The sequence below is a fragment of the Bacillus rossius genome, chromosome 15 (genome assembly GCF_032445375.1).
Source record: "Bacillus rossius redtenbacheri isolate Brsri chromosome 15, Brsri_v3, whole genome shotgun sequence".
In the NCBI taxonomy this organism is placed as follows: domain Eukaryota; kingdom Metazoa; phylum Arthropoda; class Insecta; order Phasmatodea; family Bacillidae; genus Bacillus; species Bacillus rossius.
This window is the reverse complement of record NC_086342.1, coordinates 42,664,826-42,690,075: the sequence shown is the minus strand read 5'-3', so window position 1 is coordinate 42,690,075 and position 25,250 is coordinate 42,664,826. Positions and strand designations below refer to the sequence as shown.

The 25,250-nt window shown below is 41.5% G+C and overlaps 2 protein-coding genes across 4 annotated transcripts in view; one reads left to right on the top strand and one right to left on the bottom strand.

Annotated features, from left to right (window-relative positions):
- LOC134539501 (glycerol-3-phosphate dehydrogenase, mitochondrial) overlaps positions 1–14,248 on the bottom strand; it is a 48,067-nt gene extending 33,819 nt beyond the window's left edge. The window contains exons 1-2 of one of the 2 annotated variants that reach the window (XM_063381577.1): positions 14,230–14,248; positions 13,928–14,003 (exon numbers count right to left, since the gene is read on the bottom strand). The gene's annotated coding sequence lies outside the window, so the exon portion shown is untranslated. Of the gene's footprint in view, positions 1–13,927 lie in introns of both variants that reach the window. The other variant, XM_063381576.1, reaches the window with a different exon arrangement.
- Positions 14,249–24,257: 10,009 nt separating this feature from the next.
- LOC134539496 (rab3 GTPase-activating protein catalytic subunit) overlaps positions 24,258–25,250 on the top strand; it is a 161,007-nt gene continuing 160,014 nt past the window's right edge. For both annotated transcript variants that reach the window (XM_063381572.1, XM_063381571.1), the window contains exon 1: positions 24,258–24,675. In XM_063381572.1, the coding sequence (XP_063237642.1) occupies positions 24,477–24,675 (199 nt within the window). In that variant the 5' untranslated portion in view covers positions 24,258–24,476. The remainder of the gene's footprint in view (positions 24,676–25,250) is intronic.

Sequence of the window (25,250 nt, the reverse complement as noted above, 5' to 3'; positions counted from 1 at the left end):
CATGATTATATTCTCGAACGGTGATTGAAATAGAGTAAAATAATTAACCATATGTTTATTGGTTTTTGGATACTATCATCACTACAATATTATGATTCAATCTTTTATTAACTTTTAGAGCATTATGTTTACATTGTTACACTTCACTCTCTCTTGATGACTTGTGTAACTGGTGGATCTTTTAGTTTCAAAAGGCAAAATAATAGCTCGTGATTTCGTCTAGATATAAGTACCTCTATGATTATTTAACTTTTAATAACTTTCACATAGAATTATAACACTTATAAATTTATTGACAAATATATTAAAATTATTAAATTATATTAACATAGATTTAAAATTACATTATCTACAGAATGGGCCGGCCCTTATTAGAAAATTACCATTAAGTTTCATTGGACATAATTAAAGTAGAATCAGAAACAATAGACAGGTTAGACCGAGCAATCCCAGAATTGGCACTTAGAGCGATTAAAGTCCCGAAATAAAAATTTCTGGTGTTCCTATCTTTTCAAATCGTGATTTAATGTTTATACTGAAGACATAAAAAGCTGGAGGACTGGAGGTTTGACGTTTGCTGGCCGAAGTTTAGATGTTAACATGGCGTCAGGGTGCCTTAGTCGTCCTGATTGCAGGAGGTAGGACTCGAGGGGGGTGATGTTAGGTCCGCGTCCGGCCCTTGGACCCTGTCTGCGAACAAGCCCGAATAAAAAATGATCAGAACTGGTTCACAGTCAGTTAGCAAAATAGGCAGACAATGCCTACTAACAACGATGATGGTCGGGGAATAAAATTTGTCAAAAACTCACCATATAGGGAGATGGCTTCTAGCATCAGCCAGAGTGCGGAGCTCGCGAACACGTGGTTGTTGCGGACATTTCCATGATTTAAAATGATAGAAAATATTATGAAGTTTTATTAACGAAGCATGACTACTTCTATGGGATACGCAGACAGACTAATTACTAATTACTAAAAGGTTGTAGGGACCACATCCCTTGCCTAGCTGATTACATTTTGAACAACGACCGGAGTCAAGTCTTGATGTGCGGCTCGCAGACGATGCGGTGTGTTCAGTCTGCTCTCGCGGCGCGAAGTAACTTTGGGGCGGCAGCGACTCGTAATTAAAAGGCGAAGTCAATCAAAAGAAAGGGGGGGAGACTTCGGCTTCGGGACCGAAAGATTCCGAATATGTCTGAAGGGGTGGTCGTGAAATACTGACTTCGATATTTCGAAGTTGGTGTTACAGGCCGATGTCAGCGCGACCTACTGAGGGGTGTCTGAAACAAGGAGAGATCGACTCACACGAGGCGACTGCTAAAGCATTGGGCCTATGGAGTGGACTAGTGCAGCGCTCTGGTGCTTGGAAATGAACTACGGGGCCCTATTTGTTGCGTGAGGCGCCAGGGGGAAGGCGTTTAGTGGACGATCAAACACCCAGGGGAAATAACTCGCAACTCTGCCACTAGAGGGCAGATGCAATACATTCGGAGACCGATAGGTGCCCTTGAGATTGACCCGAAGTTGACGGCCGGCTATTGAACTGGGACTGGTTCCCTGGAAAGGCTGAATGGGGGGGATGGGAAATATGCCGCTGCCAGTGGGAAACACTCTCGGCTGGGGCCCGAAGCGTGCCAAAACGTAAGTTAAAACGACCCGCGGGTGTGCCTGAAATCGCTTGTGCAAGGCTGGCTCTCAGAACCTAGCTGGTCTAATAGCTTGCAGAACATAGTACTTCTTGTCATGGCTTGGAGGAGAATTACAGGCAACGGACATGAACCAAGGCGGGGATAAGATGTTTGCACTTGCTGGGTCATTAGATGGTTGGCAAAATTAGATATACCTAATGCTGGGAAAATATTTGTGAGACTGGCCTGACAAAGATTAAATGGGAGTGTACAGGAGGCGGAAAAGTTTAAGTTCTTGCAAACAAAAAATTACTGGCAACATTATTTTTCAGAAATTCACATTTATAATTGTGCCAAAAATACTAATTGGCGGCACATACTCCCCCACTGAAAGGCGGAGCCAGGGTAAGCAAACAACACTGAGCATGAGAAGTCTGAGCACTGGCTGACTTACCCTGTACCAGAACCGACTAAGGTAAACTACTTACAATAAATGATGAGCTCGCTGGCTAACATTAATGCCTTGCTTTGGCTGTAATACATTATAAATAATATTAATCATATAGTGGGTCGATTTGAAACTTTGTTCAGTTATTAAAAAAATCTTCAATTTGAAGAAAATGTATAATTATAAATATTTATTCAATGCTAAATTAATGAAGTATGATTCATCAAGTTGATCTCAGATATTGGATATCATGTAGGATCAAAAAGTGGGCGCTATGAGGGAGGCCGAAAAGCACTGAGAGAACTGTGTCCTGGGAAACTCAGTGACGAATGGGGATTGTAACCCCTGTAAATGGGTATGGTAGCCCTGTAACTTACAAAATAAATGGGAATATAACCCCTGTACATGTTTCTCTGTCTGTCCACGAGAAGTCGAAGGTATGAGTCGATGCTCTGCTCAATCTGGCTATGGATCAGGCGAAAGATATGAATTTAATGCTTGCTTAAAAAGCGAAGTACACCTCGGTCCCGGATACCTACATTTGTTAACTCGCCAAGGATCAGTGTTCAGGCGCTCGAGGTTGATCAGACCAACAGGCTGAAGCAGAGAAGCCCATGAGGGAATTTAACCCTAGAGTTAAATCGGGTTTGAAACCCCGAAAGATCAACGAATTTGGATGAGGAAAAAAATTGGATAATGTTAAACAAATTTAAACTTTAAAAAAATGAAGTTATCCTATAATTATTATTAATTATATTAATAAATTAATTAATTCATCCTTGCACTCAAATCTAACTAATACAAAAAAATATACATAAAATATTAAAAACTGATATTATTCTCATAACAAACATGACTAAACTTTAAATTACGTTAAGTTTGTCATCAGATCTTCCATGGCAGGCAAGAAAGTACACACTGGTTTGAACATAGGTCGTCCAAAGGGTGAGTGCTGGGGATCTAACCCAGGGAACACTCTGTGGTCATAGGATGTTTCACCTCGAGGACAGTCGTGGCTCGTTGGCGCAGAGGGCCCTTACTTTAGCGCTGCTCGGTGGCTAGCTTGACCTTGCTCGACTTTTAGGAAATACACACAAATAATTAAACCTTGATGCCACCATGGAAGTCACAATCGAAAAACAATGTAAAATCCTATCAGTATAATGATGCAAAATAAACTACCAACTTTGGGGAGAGTGCAATAGAAAAATGTTAAACTTTGAAATCTTGTTCACATAGATGTACAAGCTGCAGTGCTCAGTTTTCTGTACGTAACTGTACATCACCTGATAAAAAATTAATGTTAAAAAAATTTAAAAGTAATAAATTGTTTACTTCAAAGAAAATCGTAATTACAAAAATTATTACTCACTTACTTTGGGAAGTTTAAACTTTATAGCTTATTTGCTTACATGTACGTTGATGTAAAAAAGGAGTACTCTATCTTTAAAAAAATTCATCATCGCAGTGCTAGAATAGAAAAAGTGTGGGGAAAACTCCACCGACACACAGACAATTTAATTTAGTAAACCTTTCGTAGAAGGTAAGAGTGACTGCACCTCTCGTTGGGTGATCACGAAATCAATATAAACAAAAGCTAGGCACATGGATGAGTGGTTATATTAGTAGTGTGTGGTAACACTAATAAATGATATCATTAAGTATATTCACGTTGCTTGTGAACGATGCAAATGAATTAGAGTACTAGTGTATTTTACTTAAGAGTATATGTTTAATTTATAAGTAATGAATGGACCCTTTTAATATTTTTTTTTATTTATTATAAAAATTTATAGCTAAGTTTAAGATGCTTAGAAAATGTAAACAATGGCAGTATCTTAACATGAGCTAAGCAAAATATTTTGTATTATTATATTATCTGTATTATTTATATTATTATAAGTTACTAGCTGCCCGACCCGGCTTCGCACGGCTATACTAATGGAAAAAAAATACGCCACATCTCCCATTTACAGTAATGGTAAATAAAAAAAAATTCAGTGAAAATTTATTACAATGCTGTATAATGTACTGGAGAGAAAATGAATAGCACCGATGGTTTCCCGACTCGTGCACGCAACGTACAACTGATGTACCCGTACTTCGCTACGGCAGTCTACAGGCAGATCACTCTTGCGCCGCTCATTATACATGCCCCTCCTTGTAGGTACGCCACTGCCGCGCGATGCCCTTTGCCATGGAGACGCAGAAGGCATGAACAATGCAAAATCCTGTTCTCATGCAGACAAAGTACCCACTGTTGCCTGGTTTTAACCACCCATGGGATCTAATTTTCGGAAAATGTCATCCTGCGTAACATAAGGAACATTACTGTGAAGTTTCAAGTCTGCAAAATATATATACTTGAAAAAAAGGGCAATAAAAAAACAAATTAAACACAGAGAGAGGAAAAAAAATAGTTTAGGTTTGCGATTTAAAGTGATAAAAAGTATTTAAATATTAATTGAACACTTATGAGGGTACTGATTGCTTCGTTGTTAATATCACACGGGTGTTTTTTACTTGTATGGGAAAATTAAGAATGATAAGGCATCTAGTGCGTGGCAACAATGTTAATAGGCAATAGGAAATAAACTTCTAGCTCCTGCGGCATTGTCAACACACACTTTGTACGTGTACTGCATGTTGTATCTAACCCCCTCCAACGCATTTGATCCTAAATTGGACTTTTAGTAAGGATCCCAAGTGCTATTGATAATATAATATAGCCTATAGCCTTCCTCGATAAATGTACTATTCAACACTGAAAGAATTTTTCAAATCGGACCAGTGGTTCCTGAGATTAGCGCGTTCAAACAAACAAACAAACAAACAAACTCTTCAGCTTTATAATATTAGTAAGTTATATACATTATGTTATATTTTAAGTTCCCCTAAATTAAGAAAATACTCTGTTACTAAATTTAATGCAGAATAGATTATTTATAGTGCACGTTCTGTGACTTAAAAATAGTATAATTAGGACATGCACAGCATGGATGGTTTGTTACAAATACGGGGCACATGGGAGGAGCCTACAGGAAGGGGTTCCACACGGTTGGCGGCCCTGTCACGAGCATAACATGGCGGCGCGCGTAGGCGCCGAGATGCCGAGAGAGGTAAACCACGAACGAGGTCCAAAAGGACTACTATCCCTATGTTATCTTTTGGGGGAATAATTAGACCATAGACTGGTCAGGCAAGTGGGGCGTGCACTGTTTATCAGAATGACAGCCGGGAGACTTATAACTTTGTACATCAGTTTGACGAGAGTTACGAAGGCCGAAGGTTGATGGCCTCTAGAACTTCTGGGGAAGGGGAAGAGGGGGTTTTATCACACGCGTGGGCGGCTGGCGGAGGTCGACATTGAAGGGGGAACGGTGGGAGTTGTACGTGACTGATAACGTGCTTCGCGCATGGGTGGCACGTGTGTCGCACGTGGGTCACACGACAGCTGTCTGGCTACGGGGCCGCGCTAGAGAGAAGAGACGTCTCGCGAGAAACAAAACTGTATATAACATTGAGATTTTACACTGGGAAAGTTACAAACAGTCTCGTTACTAAAAACAAACAGTGGCGGCACAACATCAAACAAGCTATGATTTCTATCAGCAAATAGATGTGACACTGAACTTAAAAAACTTTTTTGACGCATTTGTTATTGTAATTGATTATAGTATGATTATGTATAATTTAACTACTATGCATGTGAAAGTTGTTTGTTTTATCAACGTTAGAAAATTTTTAACAAACACTTGAAGGGGCTATTTCAACAATTGAAGGGGCTATTTCAGTAGAGATTTCTTTCCAAATTTATTGTAATTGCAGTTAATTTAATAAGGGTCATAGAATAATATTTTAAGTTAAAAAAAAATAATAATTTTAGTCAATACTCATCTGCGTTCTCATAGCAAAATTTCATTTTGTTTTTGTGTATGGATCATTGCAGTTAGTAATTTCTATTTGGAAAACTAACTGTTCATAGTAAGGCATAGAGAATTTGTTCTTTTACAACATTGTTAGTATGTGACCGACCATTGTGAAGTTCAGATGTGAATAAGTCATAATTTACATCTGCAATTGATTCATCATCAATATACTCAGTTTTGAAGGAAAAACCTCCAGAATAACTACAAGTCCAGTTACATAATGAAATTATAGAAGATTAATATGGGTCTGCATGTGTTGTATGTGAGAAGATTGTGTTGAACTGCTTCCTTAGACAAGATTCAACAGCGATTTTAACTATCTTAAATCGCTAACACTGGTGCAATGAAAAATACATTTTAAAAGGAATACTGCAATTTGTCAGTTTATCTGTAATTTAGAGTGGATTATCAAATTAAGAGACACATCTTCGGGTATTCATGAACTTTACGACGTATGAAGTATCGCTGAGAGTTCTGCATATCAACTGTGACTCCCTCGTTTCTGTGCTACCGTTGGTGGGCCAACGTTCTAGAATACTTCGATGATTACTGTTCCGGACTACAGAAGAGTGTTCAAATTCAACTGATATCGCCCGACGTCCTGGGACGACTACTGGTATATTCCAATCTGTGCATTGATTATGCCGGTTATTTCAATGGTATTCACAAAAGATAATGCATTTAAACACTCCAAACAACCTTGCAATGTTTCAAACAAAATTTCTAACGTTGATAAAACAAACAATTTTCACGTGTATAGAAGTCAAATTATACATACACATACAAAAATCAATTACAATAACAAATGCAAAAACTAATTTTTTAAGTTCAGTGGCACATCTATTTGTTGATAGAAATCACGGCTAAAGTGATGTAAAGTAAACCACCATTAAAAAAATTTTATTGTGTTAAGATTGGACATTATTACTTAGCATTCAAATTTTGGACATCTTCTGCTAATGTTTAATATTTGCAAATTTATTTAACTTTACTTATTTTATTTTAATTGTAATTTAATGTAACTTCAGTACCTATTTTTGCAACTTTCAACTCTCAATGTTTATGAATCTATTAATTTACATAATTCCTGAAGAAGCCTGTATGTTTAAGCATCTTGATTAAATGATCATATTGACTGAATAGCCCAAACAATATTAATTTAATTGATTTCAGAACTAATATGATGCTAAGAGATTGTACAACAATTGTTTATGTGTGTGCGTATTCACTACAAACATAAAAATTGGGATGCCAGTTTCAGTAAACTTGTTAAACATATTTTTCAGTATGTAGGACAATATTTATTTTAAATTATGTAAATTTAAATGTGAAAGTTCCTTGTCATATATATTAAGATTTTTGGTTTGGAGACATTTAAGTTTGGGAAATTATATAAGCTTAGTTAACCTGGATTCTATGATATTAGTTTATTTAATAGTTTACCTTGATTTTCATGAATAGTTAGTATAACATACTCCAATGTTGTACAGGTACCTTGGAATAACTCATTTACATGTCTTTTGAGTTAACCTGCACTTGAACACAGTGCGCAGAAGGGTTATAAAAATGGCGATGCCAGCCTCCGAAGCAGTGGAGTGAAGAGGGTGAGCGGAGACTGGTGTGGACTGGTGTGGACTGGTGTGGACTGGTGTGGACTGGTGTGGACTGGTGTGGACTGGTGTGGACTGGTGTGGACGAGAGAGCAGCTCGAGGCAGTGTGTTGCGACGGAGGCAAGCGGTAACACAGGAGCAGTCGTGAGAGCCACTGTCTAGCCGAGCTCCAGTGTGAAGAGTAAATTGTGGAATTTATGAATGAGTGATAAAGTTATGGACAGACAATTCAACTGTTATAACTAATTAGTATAAAAATTAGGTAATTAAGAAAACTGAATTTCATTTAATTCTGTGATTATTTTCAAACCTGCATTTCAACTCGTAACAACATTTTACATTGATGGTCATTTGGCATGTATATTAGCCTTGTCGTAAAATGTGTGACTGATGAGGAAATGTTTTTATAATTGAAATACGTCCAAGGCAACTTTTTTACATCTACATAAATAAAAATTTAAATGTTCGTTCAATCAAAATTTTAAATATCATAAAGTTCTTCACCGATTGATTTGAAATTTTGATACAACGTTGCATTCAAATACCTATGTCACCCCTGTGACAGGCAAAAATATAGATAGGAAGGTATAGACATAGATAGATGGAGCAGTACAGAGAGGGATAGAGAGAGGGAAAATATAGATAGAGATATAGCGGGATAGAGTAAGGAATATATATAGAGATGTAGATATGGAGATAGATTGAGATATAGATAGAAACTATTGCATAGAGATATAGAGAGAGATAGAGTGATATTGAGAGATATGGCTAGATATATATAGAGATTGAAAGAGTTTGAGAGATAGATAGATATGCTTTGTATATGTGTACTTACCTTTTTCAAACAAATTACCAAAAAATATTTGAAAAAGGCATAGCAACGGATGCTGTGTATCAGCTAGTTTACATAAACAACTTATTCGTGTATTTTTGCACTTTGTTTAATAAAATTATATTACTACTTATTATTCGTTTAAGGATGAGTTATAATAACTTGTAATACATAGCTCAGTAGTTAGTTCGGCTATTTTACACTAGGTATGCTTATAGAACTTATTTTTTTGCGAACAATAGAAATAAATCTTATAAACACAATCAAAGTCTTTTATTGGAATTATGTGAATATATTTGTGTAAAAGAAAATTTATGTTTGTTTGTATGCTTTTTTTTATATAAATGTAAAGTTTTATCCCGAGCTTAATAAAATTTTGCAAACTTGACCTTTAAAGCACGAGAAATGTCACCGTCTACATAAGATTTCTAAAAACTACCACATTCTCATTTCTAACCCTTGAAAAGCCAAATGCTGGTTCTTATTAGTGATATTTTGCACAACTGATATTTAAAATAAGAGGAATATTTCTGTCTACAAATTATTTTGAGAAAATGGAAGGATGATCACTGTGTGTGTCTACAACCATATAGAAACAAAGTTAAATGAGATCACAGATCTGCAACATTCAATGCTTTTAAGTTTATTCTTGTTTTCTTCAAATAAAAATCTTTTTAAAATCATTTTTTTTTTAAAATATTTTATGCTAGTTTTCTTGAATAAATTATATTTTAAAAATAATTTAATAAAGTTCTGAAAATTGTATTTTAGAGTTCCTCTCATTCTATTTAATAACTGCTAAACAGCATTTTATTATTTCAAGTAGTTTACCAGTAGTTCACTGTTGTTATGAGACAGTTTAGGTTACCTATATTTAAAAAACTGTAAATTGTGTTAAATGGCTGAGTAGTTTAAGTTAGCGACATTAAAAATACTTGATGGTGCTTAGGAATATATTCACATGATTATATATATTCACATGAGCACCCATGCTAGGAAATAAACTATTTTATTTTGTTTCACTACATAATTTACAAAATAAAGGATTTACAAAAATTCAGGTTTAAAGTTACGTATTTTCATTGTTGACAGATCTGTATTCTTTTGTGATCATATTTAAAGTTTGGTCGGGTAGTAGTCTACTTTGCGATTCCATAACAATACTGATGACATAACACTATGGCGTTGTTTACATCATTAACACGCCTACATTCTTATGGGACATGGAGGTACATGGGGGTTTTGGGTGGGGAACTATAAAAATGCTATTTTTCATGCATGTCATTTTTTTAATATTATACTTTCGCGATATCATAAAGTATACTATAATCGCAATGCTCTAGTATATTTTGTGATACCGATATTTCATTTTCAAAGAAACTAATGTCTTAACACGTTACAATTTATGGTGGTATCGTGAAATATAACAATGTGCCCTATTTATTAGCATACTTCATGATAGTGAAAAGGAAAGTTGCACGTGAAATGGTAAAATATGAGGAATAAAATACTGGTATCGCAAAATAGACTAGCTCGTGTGGAACTGTATTCTACTAAATAAAATCAAAAAAAAATTTTCTTGAAACATGATACAAAGATAATATTATTTTGAACTGTCTCATTTTCAAATAATAAATGTTGGTACCGCAGAATAGACAGGGTGGGATTGTAATCTACTTCATGACACCGAGACAATATTTTCTCTACAAGTCATACCTACTTTAAACAATTTAAATACAAGTAGGTATTGCAAAATAGACTAGACCGCGTGAGGATGTAGCCTACTTCAGGATATTGCAAAAATATTATGGTAAAATGTCTCATTTTTCATGATATAAAGTCAATATATTTTTGTAGATCGCGAAAATTTGTTTTGATTATGAATACACTGTAGTAATACAAATGTTACTTATTTAGTGTAAATTCATTTCTCTACTAGGATACGTTTTTAAAGGATGAGAGAAAATCTGTGTTGGGATCAAGCATTGTAATACACGGGAATTTGAATTTTGCAGGAGATCTTCAGGCTGAGCCAATAGGACCGCTGCAGTCAGGTGTCTGCAGCATTCTCCATTTTAAAAAGCCTGAGTTTCCTATATTCAGTGGCGAGGCGTGAGGTTTACATGAGGAGGAGGGGGGGGGGGGTGTCCGGGGGCCCTCCCCCGGGAAAATATGGATTTAAAGGTACAAAATGGGGCTATTTAAGTAGTTTTCTTAACTGAACATTGACTATTCCACAGGTAGAAAAATTGACATTTTTCTTTAGATAAATTATTTTTGAAAAATAATGTTTGACATACATTATTCTGATAGTAAAATACCTATTCTACATTACTTATATACTAAGTGGGAGTGTAGTATCATCGATATCTGGTACAAAATATATAAACAGACAACACATGGCAAAGTAAGTACTTAAAATAAAGAGAAGAACCTCATAAAAATGTACTAGAATAGTAAAAATTAAATCTTGGTATTTTTCATACCAACACAAAAGAAATTATCTTCATACGTGATCAAAAATTTTTTTAACTGGTACGTGTACCAAGAAACTGGCACGTCAATCATTCCTGAAACGCCACGATTTTTTTTCCTAGCCTAAATTATTATAAGTGTGTAAGGGGAGGGTCCAGGTTATGGGAGGACCTAAGTGTGTCTCAGGCCGAAGCCTATACACTCTACCATGCGGGTTTTTAACCATGCAGGACAAGGGCACGTGCATCGTGTGCTATTGGGGTTTACTGGCCAGCCATGGCTGCGATTGGCGCCATGACTGACGCCCCATTGGTCGCCTAGCTTAAAAGCTAGCTAAGTGTGACCCAGGTAAAACCTGCATAGACACAGGGAAAACCCTGGGCCGGGTCATGCGGGGATCAAATATCATGCATTAAGCAAGCAGGTAACTACTGGACAAGAGGGAAGAAGGGTCCAGGTAAGAAGAGTTGGAGGGGCTGAAAAATCAACCATGCTGGAGTTGGGTGCTTGGGCCTTGTGGCCCGCATTTAAATGTTGGGTACTCCTGGGTTATTATTAGCCAGGGGCGCATGCGCCCCCAGGGGCGGGCGACTTCACTCGTCAGCCCAGCCCAGCTGCCCAGGCAGCCACAGTTAAGACATAAGTGGGCAGACGAGCCAGTAAACCGGCTTGAACTGCGGGCGCACAGGGCGAAAGGCAGCCTGACATTGCACCATCTTTATCTTCCTTCTTCCAGTCAACAGCCAACAACCTTTCACGCCAGGGTGGGGGTAAGTCGTTCAGGCGAATGAAGTATCTTGCGAATCGGACCCTCTTGTCCTCCAAAATCCCGGGATGGTTGAAGGTTGCGCCGCCCAGGCTACCACTGGCTCCAACAGGGCCCCAACTTGAAGGCGCCGCCATCTCTTCCTTCAGAGTTCCGATGCTGTTCAGTTCCGTTGCGCGCGCGGCAGTCCACAGCTCCGCAAGTTCCAGCCCGCAGTTCGTCTACACTTCGCATCCAGGGCACATCGAGCTCCCCTGTGGTGCCTTCGCCGACGGAACTGCTTTCTGCCAAGCGCCGAGCCACATTCAGGCTACCTTTCACCCCGATAGCAGTGATAACAACTCCACAGGCCGGCCATTGGTCCGCGGACTGCTATTGGTTATTCACAACCACCCCAGTGAGATTGCAACTCTCGAGCTGGTATCCCGTATCCGCCACCCGCGGGACGCGGTCGGTAGCAGTTGGCACTGCTAGGCCGCCTCCCGTACGCCCACAAATCCCCCACGCACTGCCAGCCAACAGCCCGCGAGAGAGATGCGCGCGCCCCGAGAGACGACCGCCGACTGAAACGCCACCTCGCCACCTGCCCTGCCGAACTCTAGCGGACATAGCCGAATCAGTCGGCGGAAGAATTCCACAGTCTGCTTCGGCCATGTTCGCTTCAGTTCGGCAAGAAAGCGTTACCTTCGTAGCTTCTACCACGTGTTTTTACAGCCAATCCCCTCCTCGAACCGTTGTACCATGCCACCCCCCTCCCGAAAGGAAACTACTGCGGCAGCCTTCCTGCTGAAAGCGGTCCTACCAGCGCTTCTAAACCTAACGCTTCTAAAACAGCACGTTTTGTGTGTCAACGAGTTCTTTTCTTATAGCGCACAGTATTGGGTCCCAAGAAGATAGTGTAAAAAATACATACATCTAACTGCACGAGCCAAAGTAAAATACTATTCTGAATAAAATATTTATTTAAAAAATACAATGTCTGGAAACTGTCTGGGCAAGCACTGCTTGCCTTGCTTGCCCTGACGAGACGCCACTGCCTATATTATCCTACTGCAATCACTGGGATCTGGATCTGGATCTGGACTACTCCCTATTCAACATATACCAAACCACTCATTTAAATGGTAAAATAATAATAAATTACTTAAAATATTACAAAGCCCTCTAAGAATTAATCAAAATAATATAATAAAAAAAATGCTTTTGGGATTTAAACTTCATTTTAGTACAATTATTTCAGAAAAAAAATTTCATAATAACTTTACCAGAACTAAAATAAAACATTTACTCAATTATGGGTAAATATGTAGTGTACGGATTAGCGCCAAAAAAAATTGTACAAATATGAAATAACTTTCATTATATGCTCTTTTACTTCCTCTTTTCATTACAGCCTGCGGAGATAATAATTTCCAAATACTTTAGGAGATATCGAATTTTTTAATTTTCATATTTAGGCAATATTTGTTAAAAAAAAATTTAAAAATCCGAAAATACTTTTATTCTGTGCTCTTTAACTTCCCCTTTTCATTAAACCCGGCGGAGATAAGAATTTCCAAATACTTTAGGAGATATGGAATTTTTTAATTTTCTTCCTGTGCACTCATGCTTCCCTTAACGGGAAGCCTACGATTCACTCATCCTTCTGAACATACCAGAATACTCATGTTGGCAAGCCTTCTTTTCACAGACGAGAGAGCCAAACTCGACCCCAAGTTCATGCTCGCTTTTTTTTTTTCGTACCACAACAGATGTATTTATTTGGGGGGGGGGGGGGGGGGGAAATTCGTGAGCATTTATTTTCCAAATGCGCGGGTTTAACTTGATGTCATTCTTTTCAATTTAGTTTTCATTATTTTATTTCAGAAAAACATTCACAATTTGTATTGGCCCATGACGACGTGATTTCACAGGAATATGATCGTTGAAATTTACAAAATTAACCGATTAAAATATCTCAGGAAAATATTAAAATTTCTTAAGATAAATGTTGAAAACCACCGATGAAATTTAAGTTCAAAATTGGCTTGAAAAGTTTTAAATATTTTATTTTTCAAATTACTCTAGGGAGGTTTATCGCACATCCCTCGACCCACGGTAAGGGATTGTTCTCTCAAGAATACTGGGCCAAACTCTTTAAAAACAGTAACATCCTTCAGTGTCCAGACTCCCCAAAACATTTTTATAAAACTATTCAAGAAGACAATAAATAAATCTAAAAGCACAAATGAGACTTACGTTTTCTATATTTCAAATTACAAACACCACCAACGAGCCACGGGCCACTCCAGTCCTGCTACAGCCGCACGGAACCCTAGACACATTTAGAAATCAGCTGATATTTTTATTTTGAAATCATAGAGACAAAAGAGTTATATTCGAGTAGGGTACACCTTTGGCACAATTTGAATTATTTCTTGTTCAAACACTTCGTTTCTTTCAACTAATGCAGTCAAATATCGGGGCCTATTCTAGAAGCTATCGGAATAATTCCGGTAAAGTATAGTTTGATTCCAACAGAGATTTGCTTGACGTCGTACCTCCTCTTTATTAAACAAAAAACACGGGTCACAATCCTGTCCGCGGCGCAACACTCCAGCCATGGCCCTGGTAATACTACCACTCGTCACCAGATGGCAGTGTAAATATAAAGAGACAATGCATCATAGTTATTTTATATATGTTATTATTGTAAATATTTAGGTAGATTATTAAGTCTATACTGGAAGTATGTTTTGTATATGTGGAAATAATATTGTAAAATGCAAAAGATCATCATCAGACAAAAGAGATAGAAATATGTAAAACTTTAACACAGATGGTTCTAGAAGAAACTTGTATAGATTGTGCGGGCTAACGAGTCTAGACAGGGTCAACGAAAGTACCATCAGATATACCGCATGGATGCAACATCGTTCTTAAAAATATCAATGTTTAAACGAAAAAGCGCCGATGTCAAAAAACATCGCTCTGACAACCGATATATCGATGTGCCTAAATATTATAATAAACATGACAAAATGACCATACCTACTACAGATTCCTAATCACAATATCCATAACCTATTTACAGTCGTGTCTCATGCAGAACAAAAACGTGTATTAAATGCAAAGTCTGCTACCAAAAACTTAAAAATCCGCATGACTACTTGACCAGCTCTCAGTAAACTTCAAAGAGTTGTGGACAAATTTAAATGACTACAACTTCACAACATTAGCAGAAGTAAAGGTAAACATTAAAGGGCATGTCCATAATTTAAATGTATGTAAAGCTGGCCGTCTGTTCGGGGTTTATGTGTGCCAGTGAGGTGGGATGATAAGCGCGACGCTCGCTGGTGCTTTTAGCGCAGTGTCTCCTCTGGTCTGGCGCGCGGTCTTCTCGTCGTCACAGGATAACTGAGAGAACTGAGCTGTGACCGTGACATTATATGGCCGAGAAATGAAGATAAAGGTGTACTGCACTGCCCTTAAGTGGTTTCAAGATTCTTTATCGGTGGTTTTATCCCTAAAAAATTACTCCGAAAACATGCCTTTTAGCCATTTTCACTCTACTAAAAACACATTTTAAAAACTTAATCCGAATTCAAAAGTACCTTTCGGCATTCAGCGAACACTTAAATGCTTTTTGTAAACAGACCCCACTCGGATATCTTGAGTAGTTTTCAAATCACGTTGGTTTTTCCTGAAGCTCTGCGCACCGTGTGTGTGCCCGGGCAGACTGCAGCCTTAAGACACAGGCTTACTTAAAATAAAAATTACCCTTGTGTTTTATGTTTTTAGTTATAATTTCATGAATATATTATAAATAGTACAGATCATGAGAGATCTATTTATCCAAAAACCATTGCGATACGACATTTAGTTTTCAATAGTTTCTCGATAGAGCTAGCGAGACCGTATCAGTACCAATCAATAGCTTGTATGTACAACAAGCTATGAAATTGTCCATAAAGTCTGGCTGCTTTTTCCCTATATTTTTCAAAATTTTAAAGAAAATTCTTATGTAAACAAATTTTTTTAACGGTATTCATTTTTTCCAAATGATTTTACACATCTTAAAGTACTGGGAAAAATTTATACTGAAATCAACCAAATAATTCAGTATTTACAACATTTTATGATACCTACGTACTTAAAAATGTAGGTTTTTATAGTAAGTATAGACAGTTAAAAAAATTGTATCTTAAAAACTAAATGTCGTATCGTAATGTTTTTTTATATATTCAATAAATATTCATGAAATAATAGCCAAAATATTATAAAAAAACTATGGCAATTTTAATGATGAACGATGTCGATGTTTTTGGACCTTTTCGTCGATGTATCGCTCTTCAAAACATCGATGCTAACATCGATGTTTCATGAACGATACATCGATGTTTTCAAAACATCGATGTATCGTTTGCATCCCTAATGTAGCACCACCAGCAGCAGCACCAGCAGCAGCAACAGGCTGCCCAGGCGACTCCACCACGACCCACATCGCAGCAACCATGCCTCGAGAAGGCCCAGATGCCAGCACCACGACACCAGGGACACCATCGCCGACACCACCGCCATGGACACCGCCATCATGCCCCAGGAGGTGATGACAGCGACACCACCACCAACAGCACCACCAGCTACACCACCAGCGCAGCAACCACGAGTGGCACAACGAGGGATCGCGCTAACTTCACCGAAACCACCAGCACTCAGTCAAGAGGAAGCCACCACTGCCCTCAACAGCAGCAACACACTCTACAATGAGCTCCAACACCGACAGGAAGCCAACCTGACAGACGCCAGTCGCCAGTTCGCCTTGGACCTCTGCAATCTCCTGGAAGCATGGGCCGACCCCGCAATACAACAAAAACACAAACTACAGATGGCAGCTGACCTCACCAAGAACATTTTCGGTATCATCTCCCATGCGCAGACAAACCACTAAGACACCAAACACTGCACCACTTCACACACTGGCGACATGGAATGCGAGAAGCATCAAGACAAAAACATTAGAAACACAAGACTTTCTCCGCAAACACAATATACAAATATTCGCCATACAGGAAACACACCTGCATCCCTCTGACACACTGACGCTTCCAGGCTTCAAAATATACCGCACGGACAGACCACTTACAGCTCCACAGCAGACAACACCACACCCCCCTCAACCACAACCTATCCGAGGTGGAGTAGCACTAGCAGTCCGCCATGATATCAAGCACCACGAAGTCAAACTCCCCGACATGGGGAAAATTGAGGCTGTCGCTGTGTCCACCACAATAAATGGCAGGCCGTGCACCATCATGTCATTGTACGCCCCCCCAGGAAAATCTATCACTGCAGCCAACCTGAGGAATTTTGCCAACAGCTCCGCCACTTTCCCGGCCCTAGGGGATCTAAACGCCAAACACCCCTCCTGGAACTGCAAGGCAACAACACAAAATGGCCGCCTCCTCTACAACCATCAACAGAGGAACACGTACATGGTCTGTGCCCCCTACAGCCCCACACACTATCCTGACATCGCCAACAACACCGCCGATGTGCTCGACTTCACAATCTACAAGAACACCACATTCATCTATGAACTGGATGTCATTAATGAACTACACTCAGACCACCTCCCAGTCATCGCAACACTCGAAGATGCAAATGCTACCATCGAACCTGCTACACCAATTTTGAACTACGACAAGGCAAACTGGAAGAAAGTCAACAAGCATATGGAGCAGCACCTCCGCCTCCCAGACCCACTAACTACACCACAGGCCGTCGAAGAAGCAGCGCAGCACATCACAACTACACTCCAACAGGCCATCAAGATTGCAATCCCCGTGAAGAAACCACCGAAGACAACCGGATACACTCTTCCAGCACACATAGTAACACTCATCACCACCCGCAACCACACACGCCGCCTGTGGCAGCGCCATCGTCTTCCAGCCTACAAGACAGAAGTAAACAGCCTACAAGAACGCATAAGAACAGAATTGGCTGCACACAGAGCCACAGAATGGGACACCACAGTAGCGGACCTCTGCTCTGGTGACAACACACTCTGGCACATGACCAAACGCCTAACTAAATCAAATGTGAATGTCCCCCCTCTCCAGACTGGGGACACCAACTCACCAACTGCCTATACACCACAGGACAAAGCCAACACTCTCGCGGACACACTCCAGCAAGCCTTCTGCCCCAACGACACGCCCTCGTCTCCAGGTCACAGCGACTCAGGGAATTGCTACACCAACCACCTAAAGACATACCAGCACCAACCTGCAACAGGGAAGTTGCCAGAATTATTAAACACATGAAGCCACGAAAAGCACCTGGGGACGATGGCATACAGGCGATCGTCCTGAAGCAACTCCAGGACCACTCCATCAATGCCATCACCAATTGCATCAATGGCATACTCACTACACACACCTGGCCAGCACTCTGGAAACCAGCCAAGGTCATACTGTTTCCAAAGCCTGGGAAAGACCCCACCTCCCCCCGCAACTACAGGCCGATCAGCCTACTTAGCACCATCTCCAAAGTGGCGGAGAAAGTGCTACTGTCCCGCCTGGAAGCACACCTGAAGTTACACCACACCATCCCGGACCAGCAATTCGGATTCAGGGCACACCACTCCACCACCCACCAACTCGTCCGCATTGTCGAGCACATCACCACTGCGTTTAACAAGAAGCAGTACACCGCCGCAGCATTCCTGGACATCGAGAAAGCATTCGACAGAGTATGGCACCAGGGGCTGCTATACAAGCTACATCAAATCACTCTACCAGACTGCTACATACAGCTCCTCGCATCGTATCTCACAGACAGGACATTCTACACAAGTCTCCCCGGCGCAGAATCCACCAACAAGCCGATTCTCGCAGGTGTACCACAGGGCAAAATTCTTGGCCCAGTTCTATTCAACATCTATGCACACGACCTGCCTGTTCCTGTCAGAGCACACACGGCCTGCTACGCAGACGACACCATGATTTTCGCAAGCTCCACGCGGCCGTATCTTGCGGTCCGCAAACTCCAGGAAGGACTACAATTTGTGCAAAAATGGCTGACAAAATGGCGAACAGCTGTCAACGTAAGTAAATCAGAAGCGATTTTATTCACCAGGCGCAGAGCACCAGAACGCCTACACCGACTACACCTCCTCGGCGAAGACATTCAGTTCAAATCCAGCGTAAAATACCTTGGCATCTTCATGGACTCGAAGCTGACCTGGAAACTCCACATCTCGAACAAAATGGCGGCAACATACGCCCGCATGGCGAAGCTCTATCCACTGCTAGGTCCACGAAGCACACTAGACCATCACACTGCCACTCTTCTCTACAAGACATGCATACGCCCAATCTTCACGTACGCAGCCCCAGCGTGGGGCTACGCAGCTGCACAACACCTCAAGAAGTTACAACTGACACAGAATAAAGCCTTAAGACGCATAGCTAAAGTCCCGCGCTACGTGCCGACAATCCCACTACACAGGGAACTGAAAATTAACACAGTACGAGAAGCAATTCAAGCACAAGCAGAGAAATTCTACAAATCTATTCCAGACCACGAAAATCCACTCATTCGTGCCCTAGGACAGTACAACACTACAGCAAAGTGGAAACACCGAAGACCGAAGCACCTGCTCGTCCCGAAGCCACCATGAATGCATAAACTACACCACTCCACATTTCCGCCTCGCAGCTCAATCGCAAGACGGACCACACACTGCGCACCACCGCGAAAGTTACACGACAAAAAGCATGGATACGCAAATTAACCTTCACCTGCTCACACCACTACTTTCAGCCGACACGAATTGGCACACTGAATTGACAAACACCGATTCATTCACGAATCACCTGGCTCCGACTCGCATGGACAACAACCATAGTGCCTGCTCATCAGATTCGCTCTGTTTCGCACCAAATCCCCTCACCTAATAATGGCTTATGCCTCGGGAGTGCTTACAGTGATAAATCGATTATATAATTTACTTTTTAGTGTTAATATGTATGTTTTTTCGCTAACTAATCGACCCCCCACCCTATGCCCAATCCTTCACCACAGAGCACAAACTAGCACCTATTGCTCCTCACGTACAATTAACCCCCACCCAGAGACACCAACCGCAGTGCCTGGACAAGGCAGCAAACTTAAAAAAAAAAAAATTAGCTAATAGTATTAGTTTAAGAGTTCTTTGTTGCAGGTCGCGGTAATCAAACCGCAGCCCTTGAGTAATCTCGGGGCAAACCAACACGACGTTCGGCAAGCCTGCTGCCTCAACTGCCTAAATGGCGCAACAAATGCCTCTGCGACACATATCCCTGTCGCAGAGGCACCAAACCTATCCTATATTCCTGGCTCCCGCCTTCTCCGGTCTGCCGGGCGCGAACCGCGTTTACAATCGGGCTACAGGTTTCCTCCAGTGCGTTCGCTGGTTTACTGTAGCCATCCCACTTTGCAACTTCCCTATGGCTGCCGGGGCGCTAATTGCCGCGCCCCTGCAGCCTTATTCTAGCGCTAGACGCACGCGGGCCAATGAGTCCTCACCCACGAGAGTGAGGGAGGGCTCAGGCCATTGTTACTTTCTACGAAACGCGTATAGGCTTCGGCCTGGAATGTATTAGGAACCTCCCGTAAAATCACTCCCATTTTGTCAGGAGGGCTCGCAATCACTTCGGTTGTGCGAGACTGACTTCAGCATGGAGGGGCTGTTGTACAAAAAAAAAAAAAAAAATTGCCTAGACAGTGTCGGTGGTCGTCTCTCGGGGCGTGCGCATCTCTCTCGCGGGCTGTTGGGTAACCGAAGGCTGGCAGTGCGTGTGGGTTTTGTGTGCGTGCTGGGGGCGGCCTAGCAGCGCCAACTGCTACCGACCGCATCCCGCGGGTGGCGGATACGGGAGCCCAGCTCGAGAGTTGCAATCTCGCTGGGGTGGCTGTGAATAACCAATAGCAGTTCGCGGACCAATGGCCGGCCTGTGGAGTCGTTATCACGGCTGTCGGTGTGAAAGGTAGCCTGAATGCAGCTCGGCGCGTGGCAGGAAGCAGCTTCGTCGGCGAAGGCCCGCAGGGGAGCTCGAGGTGCTGAAAAAATGCGAAGTGTAGACGAACTACGGGCTGGAACTTGCGGAGCTGTAAACTGCTGCGCGCGCAACGGAATTGAAATGCATCGGAACTCTGAAGGAAGACATCAGGAACCTCCAGCTGGGGCTGCTGTAGGTGTGGCAGCAGTAGCCCCGAGCGGCGCGACCTTCAACCGTCTCGGGGATTTTGGGTGGCGAGGTTGGGTCCCTCCCCCCACCCTGGCTTGAGAAGTACTGCTGTTGACCTGAAGAAGGAAGATGAAGATGGCGCAACGTCAGGCTGCCTTTCGCTCCGAGAGCCAACAGTTCGAGCCGGTTTACTGGCTCGTCTGCCCACTCTGTCTTAACTGTGGCTGCCTGGGCAGCTGTGGCTGGGCTGACGTAAAGTCGCCAGCCCCTGGGGGTGCATGCGCCCCTGGCTAATAATAACCCAGGAGCTCCCAACTTAAATGCGGGCCGCAAGACCCAAGCTCCCAACACCACCAAGGTTGATTTTTCAGCCCCTCCAAATCTTCTTACCTGGACCCTTCTTCCTCTTGTCCAGTAGTTACCTGCTTGCGTAATGCATGTTAATTGATCCCCGCATGAACCGGCCCAGGGTTTTCCCTGTGTCTATGCAGGTTTTACCTGGGTCACATTAGCTAGCTTTAAGCTAGGCGACTAATGGGGCGTCAGTCATGACGCCAATCGCAGCCATGGCTGGCCAGTAAACCCCAATAAGCACAAGATGCACGCGCCCTTGTCCTGCATGGTTAAAAACACCGCATGGTAGAGTGTATAGGCTTCGGCCTGAGACACACTTAGGTCCTCCCCTAACCTGGACCCTCCCCTACACACTTAGAATTAACTTAGGCTAGGAAAAAAAAAATTGCCTAGACAGCTTTCCTCTCTCCTAGCCAATCTGGGAGAATAAATGTTACCTCAGGCAAATGTGGTATCATTGGCTTGAATTCTTCATCTTCCTTTCCTCAGCTAGCGACTCTTCGTGAGACCGCGGGCTTTCCTTCTCTCTCTCATTCTCTCGCACCTATCCGCTAGCAACTCTTCGTGAGACTGCGGGCATCCCTCTTTCCAACTTCCATCCTTTCCGCTAGCGACTCTTCGTGAGACCGCGGGCAATCCTCTGCTAGCGACTCTTCGTGAGACCGCGGGCATCCCTCTCTCCAACTTCCATCCTTTCCGCTAGCGACTCTTCGTGAGACCGCGGGCATCCTCTCTTCTACACCCAATCTTCCTGCTAGCTACTCCTTGTCCGCACGTCCTCGGTCAGCTGCACTGGGCCGAACAGTCCACTCCTGCCTCAGAGTGTGAGGCTGCTCTACCCAAGAGCTGGCACCGGGCAAACAACACAACGACCGAGCGACGTCCACCCCGTCTCCACATCATCACCAGAGACGAGGCCGCGACATGCTAAAGACTATTTTTTAACACTCGCTAGCGGAATTAGGTATCCAAAAGACGTTAAAAATTGTCGAAATTATTCCGTCACCTCCTCTGCTGCCGCCGGGAATTCCAATAATTCCAATATGTAGAGTTTTGAGAGTTTGTTGTTCTTTGGAAATTCGATTTTTTTTCCAAATGAAGAAACTGTTGTGGTTCTGAAATACTTTTAAAATCGTGTGGATGGTTGTCGTACCGACCATGGCCGTTAAGCCCGTGCTCCGCACTGCCAGTACCGTATCCCGTTTTCGGAGAGCGCCCCTTGCCCAGCCGGATTGAGTCAGGCGAGCGCCTCGGGCGTGACCCTAATAGACATAATGAAATTTAAAGGTACGGAACCTCGGAGGCTCGAACCCATAATTCAATTAAGGGAAAAGCCATAAGTACGAAATTACTAATTACCCGACATGTAATAAGTGCGTCGTAGCCACTCCGGGCGAGTACACGCAGACAACAAACCTCATTAACAGTCACCGCGGCCACTGGCCTTAATTAAAATGCCTGTGACTATGATCAAGTCAGAATAGGAGAAATCCCTCTAAAACAATTCGCAGTGGGACAATATGTTAGTAAATTTACACTCGCCAACTTGATGTCACAATTTAAATTATTAAATACATTAAAACCATTGTTAAGCCTTAAGCACCCAATTACCAGGTGCTACATTTTAATTGGGCACCTGGAACATGTTTTAACTGGTAATAGAGTAAATTCAATTAATATAAGTTTTTTGACGCCGACTCACAAAGAAGAGAATGTTTCTCTTCCTTGCGAGGCGGCCATGTTCGGCAGTCTCCACTATTCCGCGCCGGGAACAGACGTGTGTCCGTGGGCAGCATACAAGTTTTCTTTCTTTGATTATTTTATTCTGAACTAAATGTAAAACCTTTTATTAATTCACCGCTGCCCACGTAGACTCGGCGCGTATTTTACGGAGCCGGGCCTATCCCGACCGTCTTCAGTGTGATACCGCGCTACGTATCGTATCATTGAATGTACGGTACTGGCCGACTCCAGCGAAAGTGTTTATACTTAAGGACGCCGTGCATATGCCTGCCGGCTGCACACACATAAGTGTTTCGCCGAATTTAGGAGCCCGCTCATAGAGCCCCCCCTGCACCCGTTAACTTTCGGGTGCTGGCCGTCTCCAGCGAGCTTCGACCCACGTCCCGCGAGACTGCCGCAGTAACCATTGTCACGTAGTGTTGTGTTTAGTGTTGGTGAGAATTTTTGTAGCGGGACCGAACCGCGGAGCGGACGTGTAGAGTGTACCGTGTACCCACATGGACCCCCGGTGAAACTCCCAAATTAAATGTATTCTCGCCAACTTGTATATCATTTTCCGTAATCTCCCGTCCTCCACACGGCCGAGCGGCCTTCACAGTCAAGGTAGAACCATTCAGGTTACATCCAAGCCGTGTACCTGGCGGGGCACGCGGGGGCAGAGTACCCACGACCCCACACCAACGGCCTAGCAGCCTGCTAGCCTGGCGCCCCTCCGGTCAACAAGAGCATCGCGACGCCCGTAGCGCCCATCAGGTACCCCCCGGACCTTTTCACAGAGGTCGGGTGACGGCATGGTTTGTTAAATAAGGTTATCTACATTTATATTTTCTTTTAATAGTGCATATGGCTAGTTATATTGGGTTAGCTAATTTAAAAACAGAAATAACTTCACACAAGAAAATTTTTAAAACCTCATTCTTTTATTTTTTAGAAGAATTTTATGCCAGTAAATTTACATAGTTTATAAGATGATTATTTTATAAGTTTTAGCAAAATGTGTTTTAAATATTAGTACTTTTGTGTTATTTATAAATTTGTTATTTATAATGTCAATTTGTAATTTGTTTTTATATTGTGAAAATTAATTATTTGTTGTAAATAAATTGTAAAATAATTGAATAGACATGTCCAATGCGGTGATGTGCAAAACATATATACTGTATTTACTGGACAAAATAAAATGAAATGAAATTGCAAACATAGCGATCATCGCGAACATAGTGTTGCTTACCTGTCTGGCCTAGGCCATGGGCCTAGGTTTTACCTCTGTGGTCTATGTTATTTTTTGCGCAGGTGTTTTTATTTTTCTGAAAGTGTTTGGTCATGGTTGTGTTTATATTTTGAGAAGTACTTAAATGAATTTTGTGCGAGAGTCCGAGGAGGGATTGTGAAATCGATTTTAAAAGTAACAATAATTGTAGCTATTATTACACATTCTCAAATGGTTCCATGATTAGTATTGTTATTGTATCACAATGATCGAAGAAATTGAAGAGCAAGAATTTTATCAGTGTGATTTCACAACCGCGTCGGCATGGGAAGTGTTTATTTCACGTTTAGAAGAAGTAATACACGACTGGAAGTTATCAAACCTAAAGAGAGGTCCACCACTCAAGTCGGGTGACTTGAGCAAAAATGATTGGGAAATAACATCCGAGAAGGTTTCGTTCGCAGGTAATAAGCTATTGATATTGGCGGATATGGAATTATTGGTAAATAGTTAAGAATTAGTGAATTTTGACGATTTTATAGTTTTTAAATCAGTAGCTAAGCCACGTTTCTAAAAATACAATTTCGGATTTCCAATTTATTTATTTTCCTAAAATGTTTATTTCTTCCCAAACAGTTCATTGTGATACAAGTAGTTCACCATTTTATCAAGTGGTTCAGAACTCGCCAGTGATGTCACATCTAACGTCGGTAACAAGCAAATTCATATTTTTTCAAGTTATAATTACACTTGTAATACAAAACTTGCACACAAAATTTAATGTATAATTCTTTAAATAATTCAGAGCATGATAAATAAATTAGCATTGTGTTTTCAACTACATTTCTGGGTAAATATTTACAATCGCGGTAGATGCCAAAAAAAATGCTAAAAATCTGAAAATACTTTTATTCTGTGCCCTTTCACTTCCTCTTTTCAAAACAACCGGCGGAGGTAAGAAATTCCAAATACTTTAGGAGATATCGAATTTTTTAATTTCATCATATGTAGAGTCGCGGTATATGCCAAAAAAAATGCT